General features: G+C 47.0%; 1 protein-coding gene across 1 annotated transcript in view; it reads right to left on the reverse strand.

The window, feature by feature from the left end:
* Positions 1-1530: 1530 nt before the first annotated feature.
* The window catches only part of LOC105478189 (calpain 8), a 74911-nt gene continuing 49309 nt past the window's right edge, over positions 1531-27132 (reverse strand). The window contains exons 11-21 of the mRNA XM_011735284.2: positions 24152-24163; positions 21063-21274; positions 19241-19277; positions 14170-14238; positions 11328-11385; positions 9665-9729; positions 5594-5662; positions 5134-5212; positions 4429-4545; positions 3465-3523; positions 1531-2237 (exon numbers count right to left, since the gene is read on the reverse strand). Coding sequence (XP_011733586.2) covers positions 2214-2237; positions 3465-3523; positions 4429-4545; positions 5134-5212; positions 5594-5662; positions 9665-9729; positions 11328-11385; positions 14170-14238; positions 19241-19277; positions 21063-21274; positions 24152-24163 — 801 coding nt within the window. The 3' untranslated portion in view covers positions 1531-2213. The remainder of the gene's footprint in view (positions 2238-3464; positions 3524-4428; positions 4546-5133; positions 5213-5593; positions 5663-9664; positions 9730-11327; positions 11386-14169; positions 14239-19240; positions 19278-21062; positions 21275-24151; positions 24164-27132) is intronic.

Here is a 27132-nt window from a genome sequence, read left to right on the forward strand (position 1 = left end):
CGTGACTCCAGGCTGACTTCACCCCACCCCTACTCCCACTGGGGGAATCAGAGCTCCCTGGGGTTCTCTGAACAAATCAAAGACCCCTGACATGGGAGGCAGCCACGGCTTTCTCTCCTCCTGGAATTGTCAGGGTGGGGAGAAGCTTGGGGAGGGAAGGGCTCAGCAGGACACCCTGCAGGGGCCACATCTCCTCCCAGAGCTCCACAGTCTTTCAACTCCCAGCACCTCCCTGCCAAAAGAGACCCAGCTTTGATGAATCTGCACATCAATGGCAGTCCCCACTGGGGCTTCTGCTGTCAGGCGCTGCTGTGTCATCTGTGAGGGACCAGTGCAAACACAGCCTCTCTGCTGGGAAAACACAGAGAGGCACCTGCTCTGCAGTCTACAGAGCCTCCTCTTCTGCAAAGGGAAAGACAGAGTTCACATTCATTAAGCACCAGGCATTGTTCTAGGTTTTGAGGGAACAAGGGAAACTCCATCTCTGCATCCACAGACTATCCAACTGGAGTGGGGAAGACAAGCAAGTCACCATGTTAATGCAATAAAGTGTGGTGCTGGCTCCCGGAGGGGAAGTGCCGGGCACTGTGGAAGCTGTGGATTCCAGGAGACACTGAGCTTTCCCAAGATGCAGCCACATCTAGGGGCAAGGACGAGGCCATGACTAAAAGCATCATCTCCCACAGCCTTCATCTTTGGGGAGAAGGAAGCAAAAGGCACAGTCTCATGCGTTTGAGAGGGAAAGTGTAGTGCTAGGATCTTTAACCTGCTTCTTGGGCTGTATTGGTAAGGAGTCCCCAGGACAGTCCTTACCTCAGACCCAGGACCCTGAAAGCAAAGGATGTTTTGTAATGAGACAGTATTTTATTTATTACCAGACTATTCCCTCAAGTAGTTAACCCTGCAGGGCTTCAAAAAAAAACTACCTGTTGCAAGTTGATTATAACATAGCACTTTCTACTTAGGGAGAATTGGTTGTGGTCCTCTATAGTGGGTAGAACAAAGACCTGTTCCTGGTTGGCATGTCGATGAGCATGAGAATCACACCAGCTGGGCACAGGAGCAGGCTGCATGGCCTCTCCAGGCAGCTGGAGCATGGCGGGGCACACACCTGCTGAGTCCTGCTGCCGAAGCATCTCTGTCTTATCCCTGACTGGACGAGGAAGGACCCCTTTTCTTCTGGGACCCACAGGCTGCTAAAACAACTATATCTCTTTCTCTCCCATCACATTAACAGAGCCCTCCCTGCAGTGGTGTGATGGCACAGCCCCTCCCTGATCAGTGAGGGCCCAGAGCTTTTACCTCCTCTCTTCAGTGAAGGGCCTGCCCCTTCCTCCCGACTGGGTCTTGGGAGACTCAAAGGCAGCATTGAAGCCAACTAGTGCTTGCCATACTTAGGAGTCGTATTCCTGTAAGGAACATTCATCTACATCTACTTCCAGAAAGAGAAAATTAATCCATAATCAATCAGACTGATCCAGGGCCAAGGCGTGTGTGTGTGTGTGTGTGTGTGCGTGTGTGTGTGTGTGTGTGTGTGTTCTCCTTGATATTTCGTGTCTGCATAGAACAACCAGCCCTGTCCCCATTCCTCCCTTAGGACACCATGGCTGTGCCATCTATTTTCTTACCAACAACAAAGATGCCAGCGTTCAGCTGTGAGCAAAACTAACCTGAACTGCCTTTCCCCTCTAGCTATTTGCCAGGTAAGAATTTTCCTCAGTACAGTCCAGCAGCCTCCCGTGTCTGCAAATAAGGAAGAAAGCCCTGTTCTCCCAGCATCCCATCCCTGCTCCCTTCCTGGGCTCCTTTCCTGAAGGTGGCCTCCGGATGCCTCTCGGTCCACAGAAGACCTCTCCTCTGAGAAATTAACCTACATTTTGTATCTTTCAGCAGTTTTGTATTGTGCCATTTCCCAAGAACATCTTCTTTCCTAAAGCATAAAAAGCCCAGGATACAGCCCAGATAGCATATCACGAGAGAAAGGCGGAAACCATTCTGGCTCACAACTTTAATTGATTGCTTTCCCTCCGCTGGGCCCACCGGGTCGGCTTATATAGCTCATAGCTCAGTGCTGCTGAAAGAGACCCAGGGCAAGAAAGGTATGAACAACCAGTGAATGCCACTGGAGCATAACTGTTCACAAAATTGTAGAGAAGGGGTGACAAGAGGCAAGCAGTGGGGCAGGGAGTGTCACTGATGTCCGAAACCCCAGGTCAGACCAAGACGCAGCACAGCCACTGCAAAGGAAAAGGATGAGATTGAGTTCTTGGCTTCTCAGGGGCTGGGGTGCTTTCACCATCAATGCTCTCCTGCCTCACATGGCAATGATCTTTTTATCTCCATTCTCCAGTAAGTGCCTTGCTCAAACATGGGAAGCAAGGAAGGCCTTCACTACGTCACTAACTCCTGAACAAGGGCACTACAGAAACGTGACTCAGAAAAAGCTCTAGACCCAAAGGGAGCTCCAAAAATAGGTATGTGCATGTTTATTCATATACACACACACATATATACACACAATAGTGTATACTAATATATACACACACATATGTACACAATAAATGTGTGTATATATCTCTATAGATTCCTATATATGTGTATATATCTTTTCTTATATATGTATTTGTTTCTATATGTGTATATATATTCCTATATATGTATATTTGTGTGTGTGTGTATATATATGTATATTTTATGCACCCACACAACCACACTCCATTTTAGGTTCCATACTATTGTCCAGGTATCTGTAAGAATCCACAGGTCTATTTCTAGGAAGGCCTTTCCTGGGCTACAGGAAAGAGGTCAATGGCATTCCCACTTTAGAGAAGAAAAGAAAGTGGATGGGCACAGACAACTGGGCACAGCCAGTAATAACCTGGTGCTCTAGTTCTAGCGCCTCAGAAGCAAGTCAAAGGCCAATGTCTTCCCCTGCCTGGACCCTAGAGATATCTCCACACTTCCTGCTGTCCCCTCTGGCCAGTAAAGGCCTCTGCCATACAGGGATGCAGTGTCCACAGGGGAAGTACTCTGATTTTTTCTGCAAAAACATTATGTGGCTTGTACACAGTAAAAACACTCATTCATTTTGCATCTTCATTCTACCTGTTGCAATTTCGTTTTTGTTTCCTACATCCTTCCATGGGTCCCTCTAAGACAGCTGGTCCTAGAAGCCAGATACTTTATATTGTGCCCACCACCCACAGCTCCATCCAAATTAACAAGGGCTTGCATCTCTGAAATTACCTGAAATGTAGCTATAGCTTTATGGTTACAATAACAATAATAATAAACAAAAATGTTTGGAAAACTGTATAACAGTTGCCTTCCTTCCCCCAGTGCCTGCCACAGAATGTGCACGGTATTCACATGGACCTAAGACAGTCAACAGGAATAAGCACCACTCGGCAACTACATGGTCCAAGAATTTCAGCCAGCAATTCATCAAACCTCAAGACACTTACCTCAGCCAGAGAGAGCTGCACCATGCCGTCCTTGTCTTTGTCCAGAAGGCTGAATAGTTCTAAAACACCAGAGAAGGAATGAAATTAGATAAAGCTGTTCCTGGACTTGGGAACAGTCAGAGAGCTGCCTCTGTCTACCCCATCCCCACCTGGGGAACTCCCCTTTCCCTTACAACCCCTTCCCCTCCAGTCCCCACCTAGCCCCAGGGGCCTCAAAAAGCTAGATCCAGGGCACACGATGAGCTTTTGGGGGATCAGATGCCCCCCGCCAAAACAGACAAACCCCGTTGCCAGCAGAGATGGTCCCTTTGGCATCTCCATCCTCAGAAGCTTTATATCAGAAACATGCAATTACTTTATCAAGGTGCAGTGTTGTCAAACAGATGGTGGTTGTCTTGCGTGTGGGTAATCCAGCCCCTTAGCATTGTCTCTGGCTAACTGACCTTGACTCACTAGAACATAACACCTACCAAACCTCAGTGCAAGGAAAAAATCCCTCCCTAATAAGATATCTAATCTCAAGGCCCAATATGGCAGGAAAATGCCTATTGCCTTCCAGAGGGCCCCCTCCATCACTTCACTGGGAGGAATGCTCTCAATATGATCCGTATTGAAAAACAAATATAAATAGACATTAAAAGCCATCTAAGAACAGTTACTGGGACTCGTTCATCTTGGCCTAGTGACTGCACACTGTAGATACACGATAGTCTGGATGGCAGCTTTGTAAGTCTCCAAAAAAAGGCAGCCTCCGTCCTGGATCTGGCCAGGCTGGACTTCCTCAGCCCCTTCAGGTCCAGTTGCCCCTCACCCACAAGGTGCCAGCATTACAGAAACCCTGTCTATCGTTTTCTGGGCCCCTGGCCTCCTAAAAGCAATGTCTGCTTCTGCCCCTTGGTCCTGCCCCTGCCCCACCTTGCACCTTGGGATTAGTAGGATGGCGCTGGAGGACAGAGTGACTCACTGAAGAGGGTCTCTAGGCGGATCATACAAGCCACGAAGCTGTCAAAGTTGATGCCAAGCTTGCTGCACGCATACCGCAGGGCAATGGTCTGCTGCACCTGGCTATTGAGGGTGAAACCTGAGGGCAGAGGGGGCCTGGGTCACGGGTGGAGCGGAGGACTCAGCACTGTCTCCCATAAACATTCAAGGAGCTGACATCGCAGGGGCCCCTCTGTGGTTCTGTATCAATCTGCAACCCAGGTCTGACTCTGCCTTCTCCAGGGGATCCCGGAAGGCGTCCTGCCATCCATCCCTTTCCTTGTAGCCACTCCTCATCAGGTTCAGCCTCATTCCACATCCAGCACTAGCACCAGCACCAACTCAGCCATGGGTGACATCAGCAAGCGAAAGCAGAGAAGGTGAGCCAGCTGCCTGTCTGGCCAGTTCCTCTCTGTCTCCTTCATAGCCCCATCCTCTGTAATTGCTGTCACCTTCCCAGTAACAGGCAGATATCTTGGAAAAATTCTAAAATATTATGCTATATGGAATCCAGCAATATTCTCCCTTTCCTGGACAGGGAAGGTACTCAACAAAGCTCTGTTGTTGCCTTGATATCCCATATAAGATAGCTACAAATGATGATCACTAGCAATCATCATCATGAGAATAAATATTTACAATGTGCACACCTGGATCCCAAGACCCTGTCTACAGGATGTGTCCTCACCTGCCTTCCTGAGGGCTGTCCTCATCTCGTGGGCATCAATGGTGCCCGAGTGGTTATAATCAGTTTCCCGATAGATCTCCTAAAGCAGGAAAGAAATCCCAAGTAGAAAACAGCCATTCACAGCCCCTACCAGAATCATCTCCCTCCACCACACTGCTTCCTCAAAAGGCCAGGGACACATTCAAAAAGAGACCCTATTGACTCCTCCCAAGAAGGTTTCAGAGCAAAGATAAGAGCTTGGCCAATGCTGGCCCCTTTGCTGTCTGAACAGCAGGGCTTTCAGGGCAGTGGTTGGTATGAGAGTCTCTCATTGCCTTCTTGTTCCTTCATGACCAGTGTGCCCAGGTCTCAATAGTTTTGACCATGATTAAGGATGTGGTCAGACTATGATGGACCAGGAATGAGTGTAAGTGAGGATTAGAACAGAAGAGAGGATGCCCAGAAGGAAGAGAAGAGTTACCAGATACTTCTGAATCTTCAGCCAGAGCGTCTTGAATTCCACCAGCCCCAAAGTGCCCGTTCCATTACTCTAGGCACGTTAAAGACCAACATGATTGAGTCCAAATTCTACATGCCTTAAGGATTTCTTTCTCTTGTGAGCTTGCACGAGTGCCTTAAGGCCTTAGTGAACCTTCCATGTCTGTGGCAAGCAGAGCAGTAGGGGTGACAGTGTGTAACAAGTTCAAATAAAGATTTAAAAGTCAAACACGCACCAAGACCCTCCTCTGAGGCCAAGCACAGAGCTAGGAAAAAAGGGCAAGTCATGAGCTGGCCAATCTACAAAATCATGAATACCCTAATCATCCTGGTTTATTTACAGGGTGGAGCTGTATGATTTGTAAATTCGCTTCTAGATTTACATTTCTGTGATTGATCATTCAGCTAATTGGAGTTTATTGGAATGTCAAAATATTATGGGAAAAGACATCAGGAGCCAGGAACCATGGGACTGGGAGTCTAAGCCACAGGATCTGCCGATAGGCCAATATACAACCAAACAGGAGGATATTATGAGGGATTTTCTGTGTCCAATTTACATTTACTCCACAACATTTTTTTTTTTTTTTTTTTTTTTTTGAGACGAAGTCTCACTCTGTCGCCCAGGCTGGAGTGCAGTGGTGTGATCTCAGCTCACTGCAACCACCGCCTCCAGTGTTCAAGCGATTCTCTGCCTCAGCCTCCCGAGTAGCAGGGATTACAGGCGCCCGCCACCACACTCTGCTAATTTTTTTTTCTTTTTTTTTTTTTTTTAGTAGAGATGGTTTCACCATGTTGGCCAGGCTGGTCTTGGACTCCTGACCTCAAATGATCTGCCTGCCTCAGCCTCCCAAAGGGCCACAACTATTTGTTTTTTTTAACACTAGTCAACAGGGGTTTCGTTTTGAACTGCACTTACACTCCTAAAGTTAAGTCTCTTAGAGACTCTGCAATTTTCTCACCAATCACAACTAATCAATAAACAGTATGTACATTACAGCACCAATGTTAAAATTTTGAAATAGCCCCAGATACTCGGGAGGCTGAGGCAGGGGGATTGCTTGAGCCTAGGAGTTTGAGGCTGCGGTGAGCTCAGATCGTGCCTATGAATAGCCACTGCACTCTAGCCTGGGCAACATGACAAGACCCCATCTCTGAACAAATCATTAGAATTCTAAAACAGACTATCACTCTCACCTCCTTTAACTAGGCAAACAAAAAGTCTTGTAAGCCTCATCCTTTAAGAAAGTCGGTGTTATTGGATCTATAATCTGCACTGAGTGTTGAATGCATCATAGCCTTCAAATCCTTACTAATAATTCAACCAACACATCTCAGAAGAGTAGTTTGCAAAGGAAGCTAACATTCGGGTCTAGGTACTCTACAGACTTGTATCTCATTTCATCCTAACAATAGCCACACAAGCTAGGTATCATTATCCCATTTTCCAGGAGAAACTGAAGTTCAGAGCATTTAGCAACCTCCTCAAATGTATACACCTCAATAAGTGGTAGAGCCAGAATTTGGACCCCTGTCTGTTTCTAAGCCTTTATCCCAGAACACCAGTGGTCTTCAATTCCAGACAAAATTGCTTGCAGAGACCACACCTACGGAATCAGGATCTCCAGGAATCAGGGGTTTTTGTTTGTTTGTTGTTGTTGTTGTCTTTGTTGTTATTGTTTGAGACAGAGTCTCACTTTCTCACCCAGGCTGGAGTGTAGCAGTGCGACCTCCGCTCACCGCAACCTCTGCCTCCCAGGCTCAAGCGATTCTCGTGCTTCAGCCTCCCGAGTAGCTGGGATTACAGACATGTGCCTCCATGCCCGAGTAATTTTTGTATTTTCAGTAGAGACGGGATTTCACTGTGTTCCAGGCTGGTCTCGAACTTCTGGCCTTAAGTGATCTGTCTGCCAATGCCACCCAAAGTCCCGGGATGACAGGCATCAGCCACTGTGCTCAGCCAATTTTTATAATTGTTTTCTATCACTTTGTAGGACATGTGAAAGCCTGTATTTTTAACTGTATTTTTAACACCCCATGGGTGATAAAGTACTGATGCATGCTATAGTACGTGAAACATCATGTTCAGTAAAAAAAGCCAATCACAAAGGACCACATATTGTATAATTTCATTATATGAAATGTCCGCAATAGGCAAATTTACAGAGACAGAAAGTAGATTAGTGGTTGCCTAGGGATGGGGGTGGGGGTTGGGGGAAATGGAGAGCGACTGGTAATATGAGTGCAGGGTTGCTTTTTAGGGTAATGACAACGTTCTAAATTATGTGATGATGGTTGCGCAACTCTGAATGCACGAAAGGCATTGACTGATATACTTTAAATGAGTGCATTGTATGGTATGTAAATGATATCTCAATAGAGCTGTTATTTTTTTAAGGATTCCATGGGTATTTCTGCTGATTCAGAACCACTGCCCCATACCACCTAAACTGTGGAACACAAACTCCTGAAGAGTGGCAGAGAGTCACACTCCTCTTGGAACTGTGAAAGACACAAATACCATTGGGAATAATGAATGGGTAGATTACAAGGCAACTCTCAAATCTAAACTGAAGTCAACAGACAGGGTTTGATGACAGTGATTCAGAAACCAAGGAACTATTTGCAGTAAAGTGAATCAACACTTAACAGTTCCTTGTGGCCCACAAATTAAATTGTTAAGCGTGGAGAAAAGACACGAGGGCTAAAGAGCCCCAGCCTTTTGCAGGGAGTGGCAGCCTGAAGCTCAGAGGCCAAAAGATAGCACCAGCCCTCCATGGCAGATCAGCCATGCAGAGGTGGGCACACACGCTCTGTCATCCAGGACCACTCTGCATGACAACCACGCAAAGGAAAATCCTTCCTCCCCTGCAGTTAACGAAAGAACCCACAGTAAAGATCATCATGGATTAACAGAGCTCGTCATGGATGCGGCCCCAAGGAACGGAGAAGGACCCTCCAAGGCTTCAATTTTTAAAGAAATCACCTTCACCATCAGCACTGTGATGAATGGCAACCTGGACCCACCGTAGGCAAAGCTCTAAGGAAGTGATGTTACACCACTCACCCTCTGTGCCTTCACACCTAGAAGGTTCGTTCCACCTAGAATGCCTTAACCTTCTCCATTCCTCCCAAAAACTACTGCCCATTTGCTATAGACTGAGTGTTTTTGTCCCCCAAAATTCATATGCTGAAACCCAATCCCCATGTGAGGGTATTAGGAGATGGGGCTTTGGGAGGTAATTAGGTCATGAAGGTAGAACCCTCAGAAATGAAATTAGTGCCCTTATAAAACAAACACCAGGAAACTCCCTCACGCCTTCTGCCATGTGAAGTTATAGCAAGAATATGCCATCTATGAACTAGGAAACCAGCCCTCATCCACCACAAAATCTACCAGCACTTTGATCTTGGACTTCGCAGCCTCCAGAACAGTAAGAAATAAATTTCTGTTGTTTATAAGCCACCCAGTTTATGGTCTCCTGTTATAGCAGCCAGAACAGCCTAACACATCACACTTCAATATCAAGTGAGGGTTAAATTAGATCAGGGAGAACAAATAGGTTTTATCTTGTATGATAATTCTAAACTATCAGTAGTGGCTGTCCACAAGCCATGTTAACATTCTGAAGCAAAGATCAGATAGTGATGTGGATAGCTCAGGAAGCAGGGAGCAGTAGAGGGTGGGGGTGGGGATGGGTGGAAATGAAGGAGAGGAGGAAGATGAAGAGATGAACAGAGTGTGGAGGGAGGAGGTACGCAAATGCCCCATGCTTGCTACCTCCAGATTACATGATTTTAAATAAGTCACCTAAACACTGCACACCTCGGTTTCTTCACCTGTGAAACGGAGATAATCTCAAGCTTTTTGAGGGACATCCATGATATGATACATTTTTCCTTTGAGGCTTCAAGTACAATCCCTGACATATGCTCCATGCCTGCTCGTTCCCCTTCTCATTTTTTACCCTTCCCTTCCTTCTAGCTGGAAAAGGTGGAGGAGTCTTTAAAACCAGGACGAAAGTAAAAAAATAATGCAACATTTAAAGGATACATCCAACAGACTGATCATTTCCCTGCAAGTGTTGATGTTGAATCCATCGAACGTTATGTCTGTTCCTAAAGATTTAAATAGAAAAGGAGGGTGGGAATTGGATCATTTGAAGGTGAGGGAAAGAACCTCCAAGGTAGAAGACCCCCAAAGATACCATCCAAGAGTGTGGAGTCAAACTTGGTCTCTGCCAAATGAGGAGAGCGTCATGGCAGGCTTGTGGGCAGATATGCCTGAGCCTCCTGGTGCCCTGGGAGATAGGACACACAAGCACCAGCATCCAAGTACAGCATCTGAACCTTGGCTTGGCTCCCCACAAGCCACAGACTTCAGCAAATTAATATCTTTGTGCTTTAATTTCCTCCTCCATCAAATGGGAATAATCATAACAGTAACAATGACCATAATTGCCCCAAAGACTGGTTGGGTATTAATTGAGATAATAGAAGTGAAGTTTTAGCCCAGGCTTGATATATGATAAGTTCTTAATAAAACAACTAACTTTATATGGCTAGGTATTGTTATAAGCACTGCACAGCTACTCTTCAAAATAACTCCATGTGGTAGATGCTATCATTATACCCATTTTATAGATGAGGAAACTGAGTCCCAGAGCGATTATGTGATTTGCTCAAGGTCACAACCAGTAGGGAGCAAAGCTAGGAGTTAAATGCAGGCCAGCCATCTCCACAGCCTGAGCTTTTAATCACAACATACAGCCACTCAATGACAGCTGCTGCCCTTCCTTACTAAATTGCAGGCATGTCACTGGAGCTCCAGCCATCCCTGGCCTCCACCCTCACCTTCCATATACCTGGGAGCCAAGACAGGTGCCAAAGACCCTGCAACCCCCTGTCTTTCTCTCCACCGTTCCACAACTGCAGGAGCAAGAGTGGTTTGGAGAGGAGATGGGCCTGTGCTCTGAGCTCTGGGGATCCATCTGCTCAGCCCTGGGTTCGTCCCTGTGAAGGGTATGACTTGCTTCCTGGGCCAAGCCTCTGCTTCCTGAATTCTCAAGCCCAGTCCTGCTGCAGTGAGTGAATGAGAGCCCATCAGTCACTGGAAGACCTAACCTGGCCCATCCCTGGACTCGGAGAGAAACCAACTCCCTGTGGCCTTCTATGGGCTGGGGCTCAGAGGGGAGATGCAAATCTTCCCTCCTGAGTGCAGTTTGACCCTCTGAAAGCTCTGAGGCTTGCAAAAATCTAAAGATGGGGAACTGAGGACAGTCTAGGAGAGTCAGAATCATCCCTTCTTCCTCCTTCCCCCAAGATGCGCTACAGAACTGGATCTTTCATCTGCAGAGGTTTCCACAATATCCAAGTTATTAATTTTGTGAAAAAATTTCACTTAAGTCAATCCCAGCCCAGCTCTTTTTCTCCTGGGACTCAGCCTGCAATTTCATTTGACACTATGGAGCTTTGTTCCCGCAGGGGCTGGCTGGTCACCAGCGCCAGCCCAGCCTTCAACTCCACCTTCGTCTCCCCGTCTCCTGCCTCTCCTTCTTCCCCTCTTGTCTTGCTGGACTGAATCAGAACCCTGGAGTCAGACACCAAAGCCCTTTCTCCTATCTGTGGTGCTCCCAGCCCAATGCCTGCCTGCCCCTCCCTCACCCTGTCCCAGCATCTCCTACAGATTTTCTGAAAGACCCCAAGAAGGAACTTACGTTTGGAAAATGCCTCATTCAAAAGCATCTTGAGTGCATTGGCAGTAATCTCAGAATCCTAGAAAGAGGAACCCAAATGCAAACCATGTCAGGCCCTGACAAGTTGTTTCAAGACAGTGAATTAATGTAGTGCTTCCTCACAGTCAGACACCGGGTCCACTGGCCCTGTGACTTTTGTTTTGTTTTTGTTTTTGAGACAGTCTTGCTCTGTCACCCAGGCTGGAGTGTAGTGGTGCGATCTCTGCTCACTGCAACCTCCACCTCCCAGGCTCAAGCGATTCTCCTGCCTCAGCCTCCTAAGTAGCTGGGACTACAGATGCATGCCACCACGCCTGGCTAATTTTTGTATTTTTAGTAGAGACAAGAGTTTCACCATGTTGGCCAGGATGATGTCAAACTCATCGGCATCATGATCCGCCCGCCTCGGCTTCCCAAAGTGCTGGGATTACAGGCATGAGCCACCGTGCCCGGCCAACCCTGTGATTTTAAAAGCAGGTGACATCTATAAAAACTCAAATTCTCCTCTTCTTTTGGGGACCCCAGGAGCCTGGCCAGAGGTGTGTTAGTGCCACGAGTGTGGTATGCAGTGTAGCAGAAGACTCCATGCCAGGGCGCTGCTGCCTTTCACAGGGCTCTCTTGAACAGGGATAAAGTAACAGGAACAGCAATGATAGGATTGAACCAGATGTGCCAGAGCCAGTGTGGAAGATCCTTAAATCCTCATACCAGTTCCACAGCCATTTTCGAGTTAAGGAAGTCACGATTTTGTAAACTGCTGAGCACTGTATACATACAACATCATTTGTCATTTTCATGTGATGTAATTGCTTGTGGTTTGTAGCTACCAAGAGGCAGAGCTGGACTTGGAAACCTAAGGTTGGTTCACCCCAAAGTGCCAGCTTTCCCCACTGCACCTACAGGAATTGGTATTTCACACAGTAGCCCATCTCAAACCGGGGACAGAGATTGAGAGAATAGGATATTCTGTGTGCATCTGGGATAAACACTGAGTCAGAGGGAAGAGTCATCCCTTAACTCTCAGACGGAGGACAGATCTCAGGCAGGATGACCAATGAAATGCAGAGAAAGGGTGCTGCGCTGATGTTTGGGTCCCAGTCTGAACCCAGTCCCTTATTCATCATGTGACTTTAGCCCAGTCACTTTCCATCTTCCCATCCTCCACTAGCCAGACCCTGGCAATTCTACTGGAAATGAGAGAGGCGAGAGCTGCACAAAGCAGTGTATCCTCTGAAGACAATTGGCCTCACCCCAGCACAGAGTGGTCAGTCCCAATAATAAGGCCTGAGGACCTGGGCCGGGCACGGTGGCTCACATCTGTAATCCCAGCACTTTGGGAGGCCAGGGTGGGTGTATCACCTGAGCTCAGGAGCTCGAGACCAGCCTGGCCAACATGGCAAAACGCTGTCTCTACTAAAAATGCAAAAAGTATCCAGGCGTGGTGGCTGGCATTAGCTACTTGGAAGGCTGAGGCAGGAGAATCACTTGAACCCGGGAGGCAGAGGTTGCAGTGAGCTGAGATCACACCACTGCACTCCAGCCTGGGTCACAGAGCAAGAGTCCGTCTCAAAAAAAAAGACCTGAGGCCCCTTTAAAAAGCCTCTGGGGTTAGAAGACCACCCCCATTAGCCTGCCAGGAAAGAAATGGGATGTTGAGAGTCTACATTTGGACCTTGACCCCATTTCTCATGAGGCCTTGTTCTTCAGCCAGCTCCTTAACCTCTCTGTGCAGGTCACTTTAAAAGCAGAGCAAGGAGAGTGACCAATACTGCCCCATGCAGCCAGAGAGAAAAGTAAGATAAGGTGCATGAAGAACTAGGCAAATATGAGCTTTTCCTTTCATCATTCTTGATGTTCTTAATAAAATATGACCCCTTGGCAACTAAGGAAACAAGGTTTTGTTAGCAAAAATACTGGCCTATAAATCCATCTAAAACATAAATTGGCTTATCTTTGCAAGGGTTTTATTCAATGGCTATGCAAAGAAACTGTTCCCAGGTTTTATTTCCTGCGAGGGATTCTGATGTCTTTTCTTCTATTTTATCCTTAAGTCTAGAAAGTCACCCTGAGCTTCCCTGGGGGGGGCGGTGGAGACCATTGTTTTTTTCTCTTCAGGGTCCTTTTCACACTTATTATCCTCCAAAGAGCAACACATTCGCTGTATTTATGGGGCCGGTTTTGACATTTCAAGTCCTGGCTATGCTTTGACTTATGGCCCCCACCGGGCTGCTACCAAAGTGAATGCAAGGCAGGGCGGGGGAGAAGGATTGGGGGTTCTTTTTTCTCTGCTCCAAGTGCCCAAGTTACATTCATGTCAGGCAAAGCTTGGATTCCTCAGGCTGCTGGTCTCCCAGAGGGCAGGTAGGGCTGCAAGACAGTGACAGGGAACAGGGCTAGTCCTGCACACTAATCCCAAGCCAGGTTAGCTGAGCTGGCTTCCACTTCGACTGGGCAATCCCCACTCTGAAGCGTATCGATTTGGAGAGGTTTTGCCGTCTCAGCTTTTTATTCAGAGGCCCCAGTCTGACAGGGCCAATTTGCAAACAGAAAGCATTTGGCAGGACCTGGAGATCTGGCTTTTCTATTTTCTCAAGAATCAGTCGATGCAGCAAGAAAAGTGGCCTCAGTACCAATTCCCAAGCAATGTAGGAAAGGTCCTCGATCTTAAGACAGGATGGTGATAGACACAGAAGCTGGGGACCCCTGAGATCTGAGTCTCACCCTTTTTACTCCTAGAAACCTCCGGGAGTAAAGATTGAAGTGACCCGAACATTCCTGAATATTCTCCTGCCCACCTGGGAAGCCGTGTTTGCCCTCCACTCACCTTCTCTGCCAGCTTCTCAAACAGGCTCTTGAACTGGCTGTCTTCCTGATCCACCTCACTGGGATGTGGCTAAAAAGAAGGACATTTGCAAAGTTAAAATGGGAATCGTCAAGGAGAATGAAAGACAAAGATTTAAAATTCATTCCTTCATCCATTAGTATCTATGATGTACCTACTGTGTGCCAGGCTTTGGGCTAAGTGGGGGCACATGGTGGTAAACCAAGAGACAGCCAAGGTTCCGGCCCCCGGGAGCTTACATTCCAGCAGGGATGAGCAGGGAGGCAGCGCTGGGGCCTAGCAGTTTTCTCTCTAAGTGACTTGGGGAAGTGAGCCCCACCAACCCAGAATTTCTGAATTCCAGTTACCACCTGAACCACTTTCAGAAAATGACACCGACACCAGAAAATCTTGGTGTGAATCTGTGGACTCCTAAGGGAATCACTGATAATTTTCCAAGGAGTCTGAACTCCAGAAATTGCGTGAAAACTTGGGGTCATATTTAAACGCATTTTTGGCTGGGCACGGTGGCTCACGCCTGAAATCCTAATGCTTTGGGAGGCTGAGGCAGGCAGGTCACGTGAGCCCAGGAGTTTGAGACTAGCCTGGGCAACATGGTGAAACCCCATTTCTACAAAAAATTCAAAAATTAGCTGGGTGTAGTGGCGCACACTTGTAGTCCCACCTACTTGGGGGTCTGAGGTAGGAGAGTCGCTTGAGCTCAGGAGGCTGAGGCCACAGTGAGCCAAGACTGTACCACTACACTCCAGCCTGGGTGACAGAGTGAGACCTTGTCTCAGAAAAAAAAATTTTTCTTAGCTTTCATCAGATTCACAAAGAGCAACATGATTTCAAAAGTAGTTGAGAACATGGCCTAGTAGAAAGAGCAGAACTAGAACCCAGGAGTTCTAATAGCAGATTGGCCCCTTACTGGACACTATCTCAGGGCTCTGAACATCCATGGCCTCTACTCTAATATTGACTTAACCTGACCATTTTCATGGGGCCATTTTGGGAATCAAATGAGAGCTAATGTGAGTCAAAGTCCTTTGGAAATTACAAAGCAATATCTAAATGCTTCTGTCCAGAGACTTTCTGATGTGACAATGGGCTCTGCCCAAAATAGAACAATGCCCAGCTGTCACCACAAGACAGAATGGAAAAGTGACAGCTTCCCAGATGACATGAAATTTCTAGAAAGCCGGGTCAATTTCTTCCAAAACTATCACTAAGATGAGTACAAAAGGCCCAATATAGCTTGATGATGCTGTACTCATAAGGATAACCACTGTAGTGATAATACTTGTCTTTGTTGAGTACTTACTACCTGTCAGGTACTTTGCATGGATTATTTCATTTAATATTCATGACTGTCCTGTGAGGTTCGTCTCATTACGGTCCACACTTCACCAATGGATAAACTGGAATTTTAAATGTTACTTCATTTTAAATGTTATGTAACAGGCCAAGATCACACAGCTAGCAAACAGTGAAGCCAGGATTAAACTCCAGCCTATGCGTTTCTCCACCACCCTCTGGAATGATCATCACAGAAGATGCTCTCTGCATCTGACTACTCTCAGCCTCTCTGCGGCTGTTTCCTCACGTGTAGAATGAGGATATTAACGTCTACCATACTGTTTTACATAGAAGATGTGCTAATCCAAAAATACATCTGGATTTTTAGAAGAAAACATGATAAACACATCGTATCTCATCACACATCTATGATTTTAAAGTGGTTTTGTAGGGGATAAAACAACATTATATCATTCATGTAATACAGTATACCAAAATCTTGTGAGATGTCCATAAAGTCTGGACATGGAGGAATATTCTATTATTCTGGGGGAAAAGCATAAAGTTGCATATAAAAAACCAACAACAAAACAGTATACGGATATGGACACACACAGGCGCAGAGCAGGCACCCCGTCACTATTGGCTATCATTGGACACGAGGGAATTTTTGGACACTGGGAATGAGGGAAACGTGTGTACATGGTTGCAACTGTGGTTCTTCACAATTTGTTCATTCAAAAAAAGATTTACTGAACACCTGGCACATGTTGGGAACTGTTCAGAACCTGCATCTGAATGCAATGGTGAACAAGGCATAGTTTTGTTCTCAAGGAACTTATTATAGTGGAATTTTCTATTTCCCTGATACGATCTATATGAAAATGCTTTGCAAATGGTATGGAAGCATGGCAAAAGCAAGGAATTATTTTCTTGTTATTCATTATATCACATGTTGGGAATATCTTTACAACCCTGCTCAAAGTGAACATGGCTAAATTCCAAGAGTCTGTTTGTTCACCGTGTAATTTTTCCTTCCCTCATTCAAAGCAGGTGATTCTGCTCTTCAAATGTCCAACTGTTCGTGACTTGAAGATTTCTGCAGGGAGTAAAACAGAAGTTCCTGAAGGCAATAGCCCTTCCTGTCTCCTGTTAAGTCCTGAGTCCCCTGAGGACATTATCTGTGTATTCTGGAGTGTGTGTGTGTGTGTGTGTATGTGTGTGTGTGTGTGTGAGAGAGAGAGAGAGAGAGTCACAGCACAGTGGTGCCCTAAAGAGAAAAAGCAGGGTTTCCCTGAGACCAAGAAGATGTTGAAGTTTGCAGGATCTTGAGGATATGGGAACCCTTGAATGGCTCCATAACCATGTCCTGGTACCTCAGCAGGGGAGGCTGGACCATTGGCCTGAGGACTCCCAGTTCACCAAAGATTCTAGGCCCCATGCTGAGCACAGAAGCCCAAGAGCTGTCAGTCATAAAGGAACCTGTGAGCTGACCACAGGCTTAACCAGTATGGACCCAGGACCAGAAGAGACTTCCTGTTGCTTGGGGGCTTTAGAAAACCCCAATACCATAGGAGGTGGAGATGGGAAGTCCCAGTAGTGACTAAGATTGAACTCCTGCCAACCTGGTGCAAGGGGGGCTTAGAATCAGTTAAAGTTGATTTAGCAGAACCCTGCCCTTCCCACACAAAAAAGGAGGGAGAATAATTCTTAGCACCTGAATTCAAGCTCAGCTCCATACTCTACACTGGCAAACGGCAGCCTTTCTAATATGCCTGGGACCCATAGAAAGAGATACCACTGTGAGCGATAAGTCCTCCTGGGAGCAGTGAGAAGGCTGAGCTGGCATCAGCAACTGAGGCGAGGGGTAGGAGGGAAAATTCTGCCCAGCTCAGATCACCAAGAGTCACAAGCACAGAAAAGGCCTCTGGTGCCAGGTATTGCCACCGACTCGAGGCAGGGGCCGCTTTTGACCACTGGCTGAAATACAGTGTACAGGGAAGCAGTCACACCAGTTCAGAAACTCACTGGAATCACTCCCCATCAGAGAAATGCAAATCAAAACCACAATGAGATACCATCTCACACCAGTTAGAATGGTGATCATTAAAAAATCAGGAAACAACAGGTGCTGGAGAGGATGTGGAGAAATAGGAACACTTTTACACTGTTGGTGGGACTGTAAACTAGTTCAACCATTGTGGAAAACAGTGTGGCGATTCCTCAAGGATCTAGAACTAGAAATACCATTTGACCCAGCCATCCCATTACTGGGGATATACCCAAAGGATTATAAATCATCCTTTGCACATGCACACGTATGTTTATTGCGGCACTATTCACAATAGCAAAGACTTTGGAATCAACCCAAATGTCCATCAGTGACAGATTGGATTAAGAAAATGTGGTATATATACACCATGGAATACTATGCAGCCATAAAAAAGGATGAGTTCGTGTCCTTTGTAGGGACATGGATGCAGCTGGAAACCATCATTCTCAGCAAACTATCGCAAGAACAGAAAACCAAATACCGCATGTTCTCACTCATAGGTGGGAATTGAACAATGAGATCATTTGGACACAGGAAGGGGAACATTACATACCGGGGCCTATTGTGGGGAGGGAGGCGGAGGGAGGGATAGCATTAGGAGATATACCTAATGTAAATGACGAGTTAATGGGTGCAGCACACCAACATGGCACATGTAAACATATGAAACAAAACTGCACATTGTGCACATGTACCCTAGAACTTAAAGTATAATAATAAAAAAAAAAAACCTTCAAAAAAAAAAAAAGAAAAAACAGACATGGGACATGCATTTTCTATCTGATAAACTCACAGTAAAAACCCCCAGGGCAAGATGGATCCTTATTTGGCACCATCTCATGCATCAGCAGAAACAGGAGCCTGTAAATTTGACACATGTCAAATCACAGAATATATCTGCCCTCACCCCCATTCAGCCGAAGATGCCAAGCCCAGCAGCTGGGAGCACTCCGTGTGGCATCTGCAGCCAGAGACACGTCAGTGTTGGACGGAGGGGTGCAAGCTGGGCCTGTGCCCCCATGTAGGTGGTCCTGCCCCACCCCAGGCCCACTGGCCACAGACACAGCATGGCTCTCAGGGAGCAGCAGCACCCAACATACCCATCACCCGGCACACCACCATCTGAGGGCAAGGACAGTACATTAAGACACAGTGAGGGATAAAGGGAGTCAGGTGGTGAACCCACACCGCAAACCCTACATATTTCTTCCTCCAAAGTCGGCTCAGAACTATCTCCTCCATGGGGCTTTCCCAGACTAGGCACTCCCCCAGCACCCCTCAGACTACACGTCCTTAAGTTTAGATGGGTTTTCTGGTGTGTTCTTTTCTTCATCTTTTGTGCATATTTTCATCATTTGTCCTCCAAAAGACTGGAGGTCAATCCAAGAGCAGGACACTGGATCTGTTCTCCCGCGGATTTCTCTATCCTTCACAGCACAGCTTAGGCACAGTGGGTGCTCTATCTGTGGGTCCTGCTTATCAAACGTGGAAGACGATGCTAAGACCTCCCCCAGGGGATAGGGATATATTACAAAGCCTGGGTTCCAGGGCTACTTCTGTCTCATCTTCATCAGGAAGAGACAGGGACTAGAAAATGTTGTGGCCCTAACTAATAAGAAGTTACCATCCTTAATACATAAAGAATTCTGAGGAATCAATAAGAAACCTGGAATGACTGCTATGCAACAGTGTCAGAGTTTGGCATACAAAAAGATTGCATACCTCATGTGGGTTTCCAGCTACCACATCCCCAATTTCTCTGAAATACAAAGAAAGAAATAAACCTAACATGAGTACAGAAAGTACAGCTAATGGCTGGCTTCTTCGAGGAAGATTTTGGCCCTTCTGAGAGATTGGCCTCACACCCCAGACTTCATTTCCTACTAAAAACTGCATAAACAGAATCTTTAGCCAGGATTCGTCTCCCTCACCTCCTCAACCTCCACCCCACCCAGAGTTTTTCATCAGAGACAAGAGCTTCCCAGTGCAATTGGCCCTTCAAGGATTCCAGAGTGTTCACCCTGATGGGTCACTCCCAGGGACAAGAATGGTAACTGGGGTAAGGTAGGGAGAGAATTCCCCAGAAGGATGATCCCTGTTGACATGTCCTCTGGGGACTGAGCCAGCAAGCTCACAGTCGTTGCAGGGGTGCATAGATGTTGTGTGTGCTGTGGGGGGTGTGTGTGTGTGTATCGTATGTATGTGGTGTGTGTGAATGATATGTATATAGTGTGTATGTGGTATGAGGGTGTGCTGTGTGATTGTGTGGCGTGTACACTGTATGTACATGGTGTGTGTGAGTGGTGTACAGTGTGTGTACTGTATGATGTGTGATGTGTGCAGTGTCTACGTATGGTGTGTGGTGTGTTTGGTGTGTGTGATATGTAATGTGTGGTGTGCATGTGCTTATAGTATGTTTGCTGTGTGTGTGGTATACATGTTGTGTGTGTGATGTATATGTGTGGTGTGTATGTGTAGTGTGTATAGTTTGTGTAGTATGTGATGTGTGTGATATGTAATACATAATGTTCATGTGTGTGTGGTGTGTGGTGTATGTGTGTGCATGGTGTGTCCATGGTGTGTGTAAATGGCATGTGTATAGTTATGTATGGGGAATGTATGTGGTATATAGTGTGCAGTGTATGACTGGTGTGTAGTGTGTGTATGTGTGTGTACATGGTGTATGTGTATCATGGTATGTTGTATGTACATGGTGTGTACATGTGGTGTATACCTGGTGTGTGTGTGTTGTGTATGTGTGGTGTGTGTGTGGTATGTATGTGTGGTGTGTGTGCATATGTGTGGTGTATATGTTACGTGTGAGTGGAGTATGAGTGTGGTATGTGGTATGTATATGTGTGTAGGTGGTACATGTCATGTGTATATGTGTGTGGTGTATACATGGTGTGTGTGAGTGGAACATGTGTGTGGTGTATGTGTGTGAGTGGAGAATGTGCACGTTGTGTATGTGTTTGTGGTGTGTATATGTGGCATGTGGTGTGTATGTATGTAGTGCATGTGTGTGGTGTGTACATACATGGTGTGTGTGAGTGGAGTGTGTGTGTTGTGTATGTATGTGGTGTGTAGTGTGTGTGTGATGTATGTGTGTGGTATGTGGTGCATGTTTGTGTGGCGTGTATGTGTGTGGTGTGTATGTGTGTGGTACGTGGTGTGTATGTGTGTGGCATGTGGTGTGTATGTGTGTATGTGTGGTGTGTATATGGGGGGGTGTATGTGAGGGGAGGAGGGGTTCTCCGGTCCAGGTCCCACTCTCAGGGCCTCACATGCTCCTTCTGCAGGGGTGGAAGCCCCAGTCCAGGCCGCTGCTGGTCTCCTGGTTCCCTTTCTCTCCTTGACCTATAGAGCAAGGTGGAGGGGTAGGAGGGGGACACCCAGCGAAGGGTCCTTTGGCCTTGTAGTTTCTTAGAGCTTTTTTCTGGGAATATGTACTGGGAACTGGGGTGGGTCCTGCACCTGCATGGGGCCACTTCTCTTTGTGGGCCCACAGACAACTGTTCCCCACCACGGAGGGAAGGAGACGCACAGGGCCTGGGCCTTCTTCTCCGAGTACACTCTCAAGCAGAACTCGCCGTCTTTGAAGGGCTCAAACGTGGATGGCACCACCAGGTACTCCCCAGGGGGCAGCCGGGCCCGGCCAGAGACCTCCCGCAGGTTGACATAGGTGCTGGTACGCGCCAAGGGCTGGTAGTCCAGGAAGAAATCCCGGCCCACATGTGCATCCGTGTGGCTCTCCAGCTGCACAAAACAACAGGCAGAGTCAATTTATTGCTAAATCCTGGAAGATGAGAGCCCAAGAGTTCAGCTTTATCGTGCTGATTTAGGAATTATTGATTTTTACCATTGCACTAAGAATCAGGAGGCCACGGATTCTGTTGTGAACTCACTGTATGTCAATCATCAAGTGTATTTTCAGTGCCTTCTGGGTGCCAGGCCCTGTTTGAGGCATTGATCTTGCCTTTGTGACCTTGACCTGTGGGCCTCCCCAGTTAAACGAAGGTTGAGTAGCAGGATCTCTAGTGTGCGCTCAGCTTCTCTCTGGATATTTTTCCTCTCTAATCCAATAGACTCTTTTATTCTGCAGCTGTCTCTGGGAGTGTGGCATTGACCTTCCCAGTATAGGCCCAAGGCTGGAGAAAAGAGCGTAAATCCTAGTCCTCAAGCAAAAGCTGCCACAAAAACTTGCTCACCTTTGACTATCTGGGAAAACTGCTCTGCAAAGAGACTACGATGGTCAGTCTGGGAGCCCAGGGAGGCAGCTCTAAAAGAGACAGGCAGAGGGGGCAGCCACAGCTAGGCCTAATCCGGAGTCCCCCCAGCCTCCCCAGGGCCTCGACTCTCCTCAACAGGCGATGATGCTCTCCAGGACCCACTTATTTGTTGTGAGGAGGTGGGAGGCTGTTGGTGCATGACACAGGCTAATTAGTGTCTGCAGAGTGCTTCCAAAACACAGGTGCCAACATTATTATTGCTGTAATTAAGCCTCCCCATAGCACTGCGTCTTTACGATCAATCTTCATCAAGATGCCTGTGACAGAGGCCAGGTGCTGATACGCTGCAAGGGCTATAACTTCTGTGTGACCTGGAGCTGAAATGTCCACCCCAGAGTGGACAGTGTTCACTCGTGGTCATCAGACCCTCTTTGGATTACAGATCTGTTAAGCAAAGAAGGAAGCAGGCCACCTGCCCCCACTACCCTAGCCAGGACTCCACATAGAGCCCCTAGGAAGTCCTCACTGACCCGGCCACTAGGGTGCCCACAGTGCTTGAGATTCTCCCTAAAAATGCTTACACTCTGGGCAGGAGAATGCTGGCGGTGTGGCCAGTGAGGACGTGACCAAGGCCTACACGTCATGAGTTAAAGGTCATTTTTGCCATACCTGATGGTAGCAAAGGGAGGAGACAGGGCACTGGCAGGAGAAAACACTCAGGAGAGTTGAAGTAGGGAAGCTACTCTAATTTGGCTTGGGTTGGGAAGGGGGCAAACTGAATTCCAGCAAGAATCCAGGGTGGAGCAGGTTAGAGAAGTCCTATTTGGGAGGCCAGAGTGGGGATTGAAGAACACTGAGGCAAGATCTAGGTAAGACTCTGTCCTACCAGGAACCCCAAGTAAGCAGGTGCCACAAGGTCCCTGGTCCCCACATCTGCCCATGACATAGCACAGCTCAAAGTGACAGGAGGGAGGTTGGGCAGGCTTAACTAAGGGTGGCTGTCAGTGTGGGGTCAGGATCAACAGCAGCACCCCAGGGTAACTTGTTAGAATGCAAATTCTCAGGCCCCACCCTAGACTGAAAGAATCAGAAACTCCAGGAGCAGGGCCCAAAAATCTATGCTTTAAAAAGCATTCTAGGGGATTCAGAAGCACATTCTAAGTTTGACAACTGTTGTCCTGAAGGCCCCCTGGCACTTGCAGAGCACAGGATCCAGGGTGACACATTGAGGGCACTGTGAGGTGCTGCTGGAGAAAGCTCCATTGTGTGCGTATGTCACCTCTCACTCATAGAAATGGGGCATTTCTGATGGGAACCACCATCACCCAGACTTAACTCAGCTTTGGTTTTAATTATTTTCTGGTACTAGTGAGGTAGGAGGTAAGACTCAACTCCTAGCAGGAGGCTGGACCAAATGGAGCACTAGCTGAAACAGGGAAGAGGTGAAAGCACCTCTCCATAAGACATAACCACCAGTGTGCCATATCAGTTTACTGTTGCCTTGGCAACATCCAGAAGTTACTGCCCCTTTCCATGGCAACAACCTGACAACCCAGATGTTAACACTCTTTTTCTAGAAATTTCTGCATAATCTGCCCCTTAATTTGCATATAATTAAAAGTTGGTATGAGTGTGGAACTGCCTGTCAGCTGCTACTCTGGGCTCACTGGCTATGAGGTAGCCCTGCTCTGCAAGGACCTCTGCTGCTGCTCTACCCTGCCACTTCAATAAAAGTTGCTGTCTAACACCACTGGCTGGTCCTTGAATTTTTTCCTGGGTGAAGCCAAGAACCCTCCCAGGCTAAGCCCCAATTTGAGGGCTCACCTGTCCTGCATCGGTAAGAGGTATTTGCTCTAAACCATTCACTTGCTTGTCTGTTCCCTCCGTAATAATAACATGCACTTTGTGAGCCAAGGGCAGGCGGACCAGTAATCTGCAGCCTTGGACCAAGGCATACACTAGACTTGATGAATTGAGCCTTGTTGGCACATGCTTCATGGCTAGCCAAGCTTGAAAACCCAGAAGAACTGGGGTAAAGCTGCAGCAGGGTGGATACACCTCTACCTAATTAGTGCAACTGACTCCAGCTGGAGGAAGCCCAGATAGAACACTGGTTCTCAACCTTGGCTGCCCATTGGAATCACATTGTTCAGACCACCAGGGTATGGGGGAAAAGGTCACCACTGTTCCTTCCATGAGGGCCTGACAGATGGGACTTGCAATGGTCCTCACCCACTCTCAGAGCTACCAGCCTACTCATGTGGTTTGATTCATGACTGGATCATGTAAGAGCTGTGGAACAACCAGCTTCTATCACAGGAAACAGATGCTGCCGGCTGCCCATCCTGAAGGCAGCCAAACTATTTCTCACCAAAGGAAGGAATTTCTGTCAGCACTCACATACCTCCTTGGGAACCTGTGGGGAAGAAGAAAAGAGCAGATCACCTGAGGTGCTCCAAGGTCCTCCCTCTGCTCCTTTTCCTCCCTTCCTATGTCTTGCAAACAGACTATGCAGTCCTGGGGCCACTGAGGAAGACGTTTGTGCTAAAGTGAGAAGCCAGTCAGCATTTCTGAAACTGGAACATTATTGATGAATTTCAAGGCCATCTATAAACAGGATCCTAGAAATCTGGTGGGGGCCCACCAGATTTCTAAGTTCTACTTTCATACTTTTCTAGTTGTAGAATCTACCAAGATCTCAAATTCTTCAAGAGTAATAGCCTTGGGCTTTCAATGAGAGCTAATCTCTTCTTATAGACCTACAGACCTAGAGTCCAAGATCAAGAGCTTGACCAGAGTGAGGGAATCTCACTTAACCTGAGCCATAGTTTATTCTGCCCTTGGCTGTGGTGAAATGGGTCAAGAATAGGCACGTGACCCAAGCTGAGCCCATCAGAGACTTACTTCTCTGGGATTTCTGAATCAGAACTAACAGAAGGGGCTCCTTTCTTAATGCAAGTGATATTAGGGAATGAAGAAATCTAGACTAGCACAATGTCATCAACACTAGGGAGGCGATGTCAAGAGAAATAATCCTGGTAGTATCTAAGTCCGTTATCCCAAGCCTCCATCTCCTTCCCTTGCTTTGGTTTCATGAGCTGGTACATTCTTTTCACTACCCTAGCTCAAGTTAGGCTCTATTTTATGCAACTGGAAGTGTTGACCCCCACAAGAGAGTAGCTCTCAGATCCAGAGTAGGAGCTTCCCCATGCCTGGGGTTCCTATGCCAGGCTAGAGAAGAGGATTCAAATCCCCCAATTTGTCCCTTTCCATTCTTTGTCCCTGACACATAGGCCCTTTTGACCAGAAGACCAGTATAACCATTGTTTGTGACTTAGGTCTATGGTCAACTGCCGATAACTCTGAGAAACAACAATATTAGGGAAAATGCTAGCATGCTCACTTCTGGAGCCCCCTGTGTCATTGGCAGCAGAAGCAGAAGAGTCCAGGGTCACAGTCATTCCTCTAATTTTGAGTGTAAAACCAAAATCACCCATGCAGAGGCCTCACAAGTATCTTCCTCTTGGCTCCTGGCCTAATAGCCTTTACACACCCTTGGCAGGGGCTTTCCTAACCACGTGGGCCATCTTTTCACAAACAACTTGACCACCTCTGCTGCCATCAATATGCTCCAGATTCACCCTGCCAAGAATCACCCGACAGGAACTGAGCCAGGCAGGTGGGACCTCTTGGTGGCACAAATCCAGAGCAACGAGGTAAGGGAGCAGGCCTTAGCCACTGCCCATGGGTGGATGGAAAGAAACAGTCATCTTTGAAATGCAGGATCCTGACTGCAAATGACAGGCTGGCCTGGCATCACTGCAGGAAGATAAAGAGGAGAGAGAGGAGCCCAGACAAGGAGGGCTCTTTAGCCTTTGGAGGCGCCTGGCTGCCTCTCAGTCGGCAGCAGGTTTTCATCCTCAATCCAAACTCCAGTTAAAGCAAGAGGAGAGAAATACAGGAATAAGAATATGGCTCCCACTCCCTGCAACCCCAGCTACTCCCCATAACCCCAGCTACTCCTGATACCCTCTTAACCTGACTTTTAAACTGTTTTCACTTACAGATGTCATGCTCTAAATTATATGCCTCTGGCCAGATGTAGAAGGACCACAGATCACATACACTGGAATATTTTTTAAGCAGCTGTAATCTGATGACTAAAAAACTGATATGCTTTATATATTATTTATAAGTGCAAATGTCATGCCACACAAAGCTATTTCAGTCCCTTTGAAAGAATGCTTTGCTGGTCTAGTTATATAAGGTAGGCCTGGCCGAGCGTGGTGGCTCACGCCTGTAATTCCAGCACTTTGGGAGGCCGAAGAGGGTGGATCACCTGAGGTTAGGAGTTTGAGACCAACCTGGCCAACAAGGGTGAAACCCCATTTCTACTAAAAATACAAAAATCAGCCAGATGTGGTAGCACGCACCTGTAATCTCAGCCACTCAAGAGGCTGAGGCAGGACAATTGCTTGAACCTGGGAGATGGAGGTTGCAGTGAGCCAAGTTCACAACACTGCACTCCAGCCTGGGCAACATAGTGAGACTCCATCTCAAAAAAAAAAAAAAAGGTAGACCTGATGGATGAAGAACTGAGTAGCCCACCTTGCATCCATGCCCACCTACTATCGACTCTCCAAAACCATCACTTAACTTTCAAGCTGTCAAGAAATGTCCTTCTGGCTGGAATGTTCTCCCTTGAAGTCCAGCTCATCTTTCAAGGTTCTCATCAAAATCTCCTCCATGAAGCTGAGGTGACCCCAGCCCATTGTGTCTGGTCCCCATCACAGCAGATCTGCCCTGCTCTGTTGCCAGTGGAGTGTGCATCTGACTCTCCACTTCAGATTGTGAGCACCTTGAGGACAGTAACTATGTGATATTCCTCCATGTCCTCAGCTTACAGTACAGCACCCAGCACATAGTAGATGCTCATTAAAGTTTGTTGACTTGATGTGCATACACTAAGTGCCTAAACAGGTTTTTATCTCTTCAAACAGAGTCTGGCTTTGTGCTACTAACATTCTAGGTGGAGATGAAAGAGCTAAGCTGGAGTAGAGTTGGAACTTATTTATTTGCAATTCCTTTCTCCTGCCATCAATTAGCAATTATTTTCCAACTCCCATTCTTCAACATAAAATACACTCGCGTGCCCGTGCATGTGCACACATACACATATACACCCTAAACACTAAAGCCCTAAATTCCAGAATATGAGAAATAAAGGGTGGGATGCAGATAGGATCTTGACAATTGCACTATTTCCTTACTGGTTTCTTATTACAATATTTTTTATACATTAATTTATACTGAGATATTGGGCCTCCAGTCAGCTCTTGGTCTTCCTGATTAGAATTGTATTTTTCCCAAGAAATTCTTTTAACA

Source organism: Macaca nemestrina, chromosome 1 (genome assembly GCF_043159975.1).
Source record: "Macaca nemestrina isolate mMacNem1 chromosome 1, mMacNem.hap1, whole genome shotgun sequence".
Classification (NCBI taxonomy): Eukaryota; Metazoa; Chordata; class Mammalia; order Primates; family Cercopithecidae; genus Macaca; species Macaca nemestrina.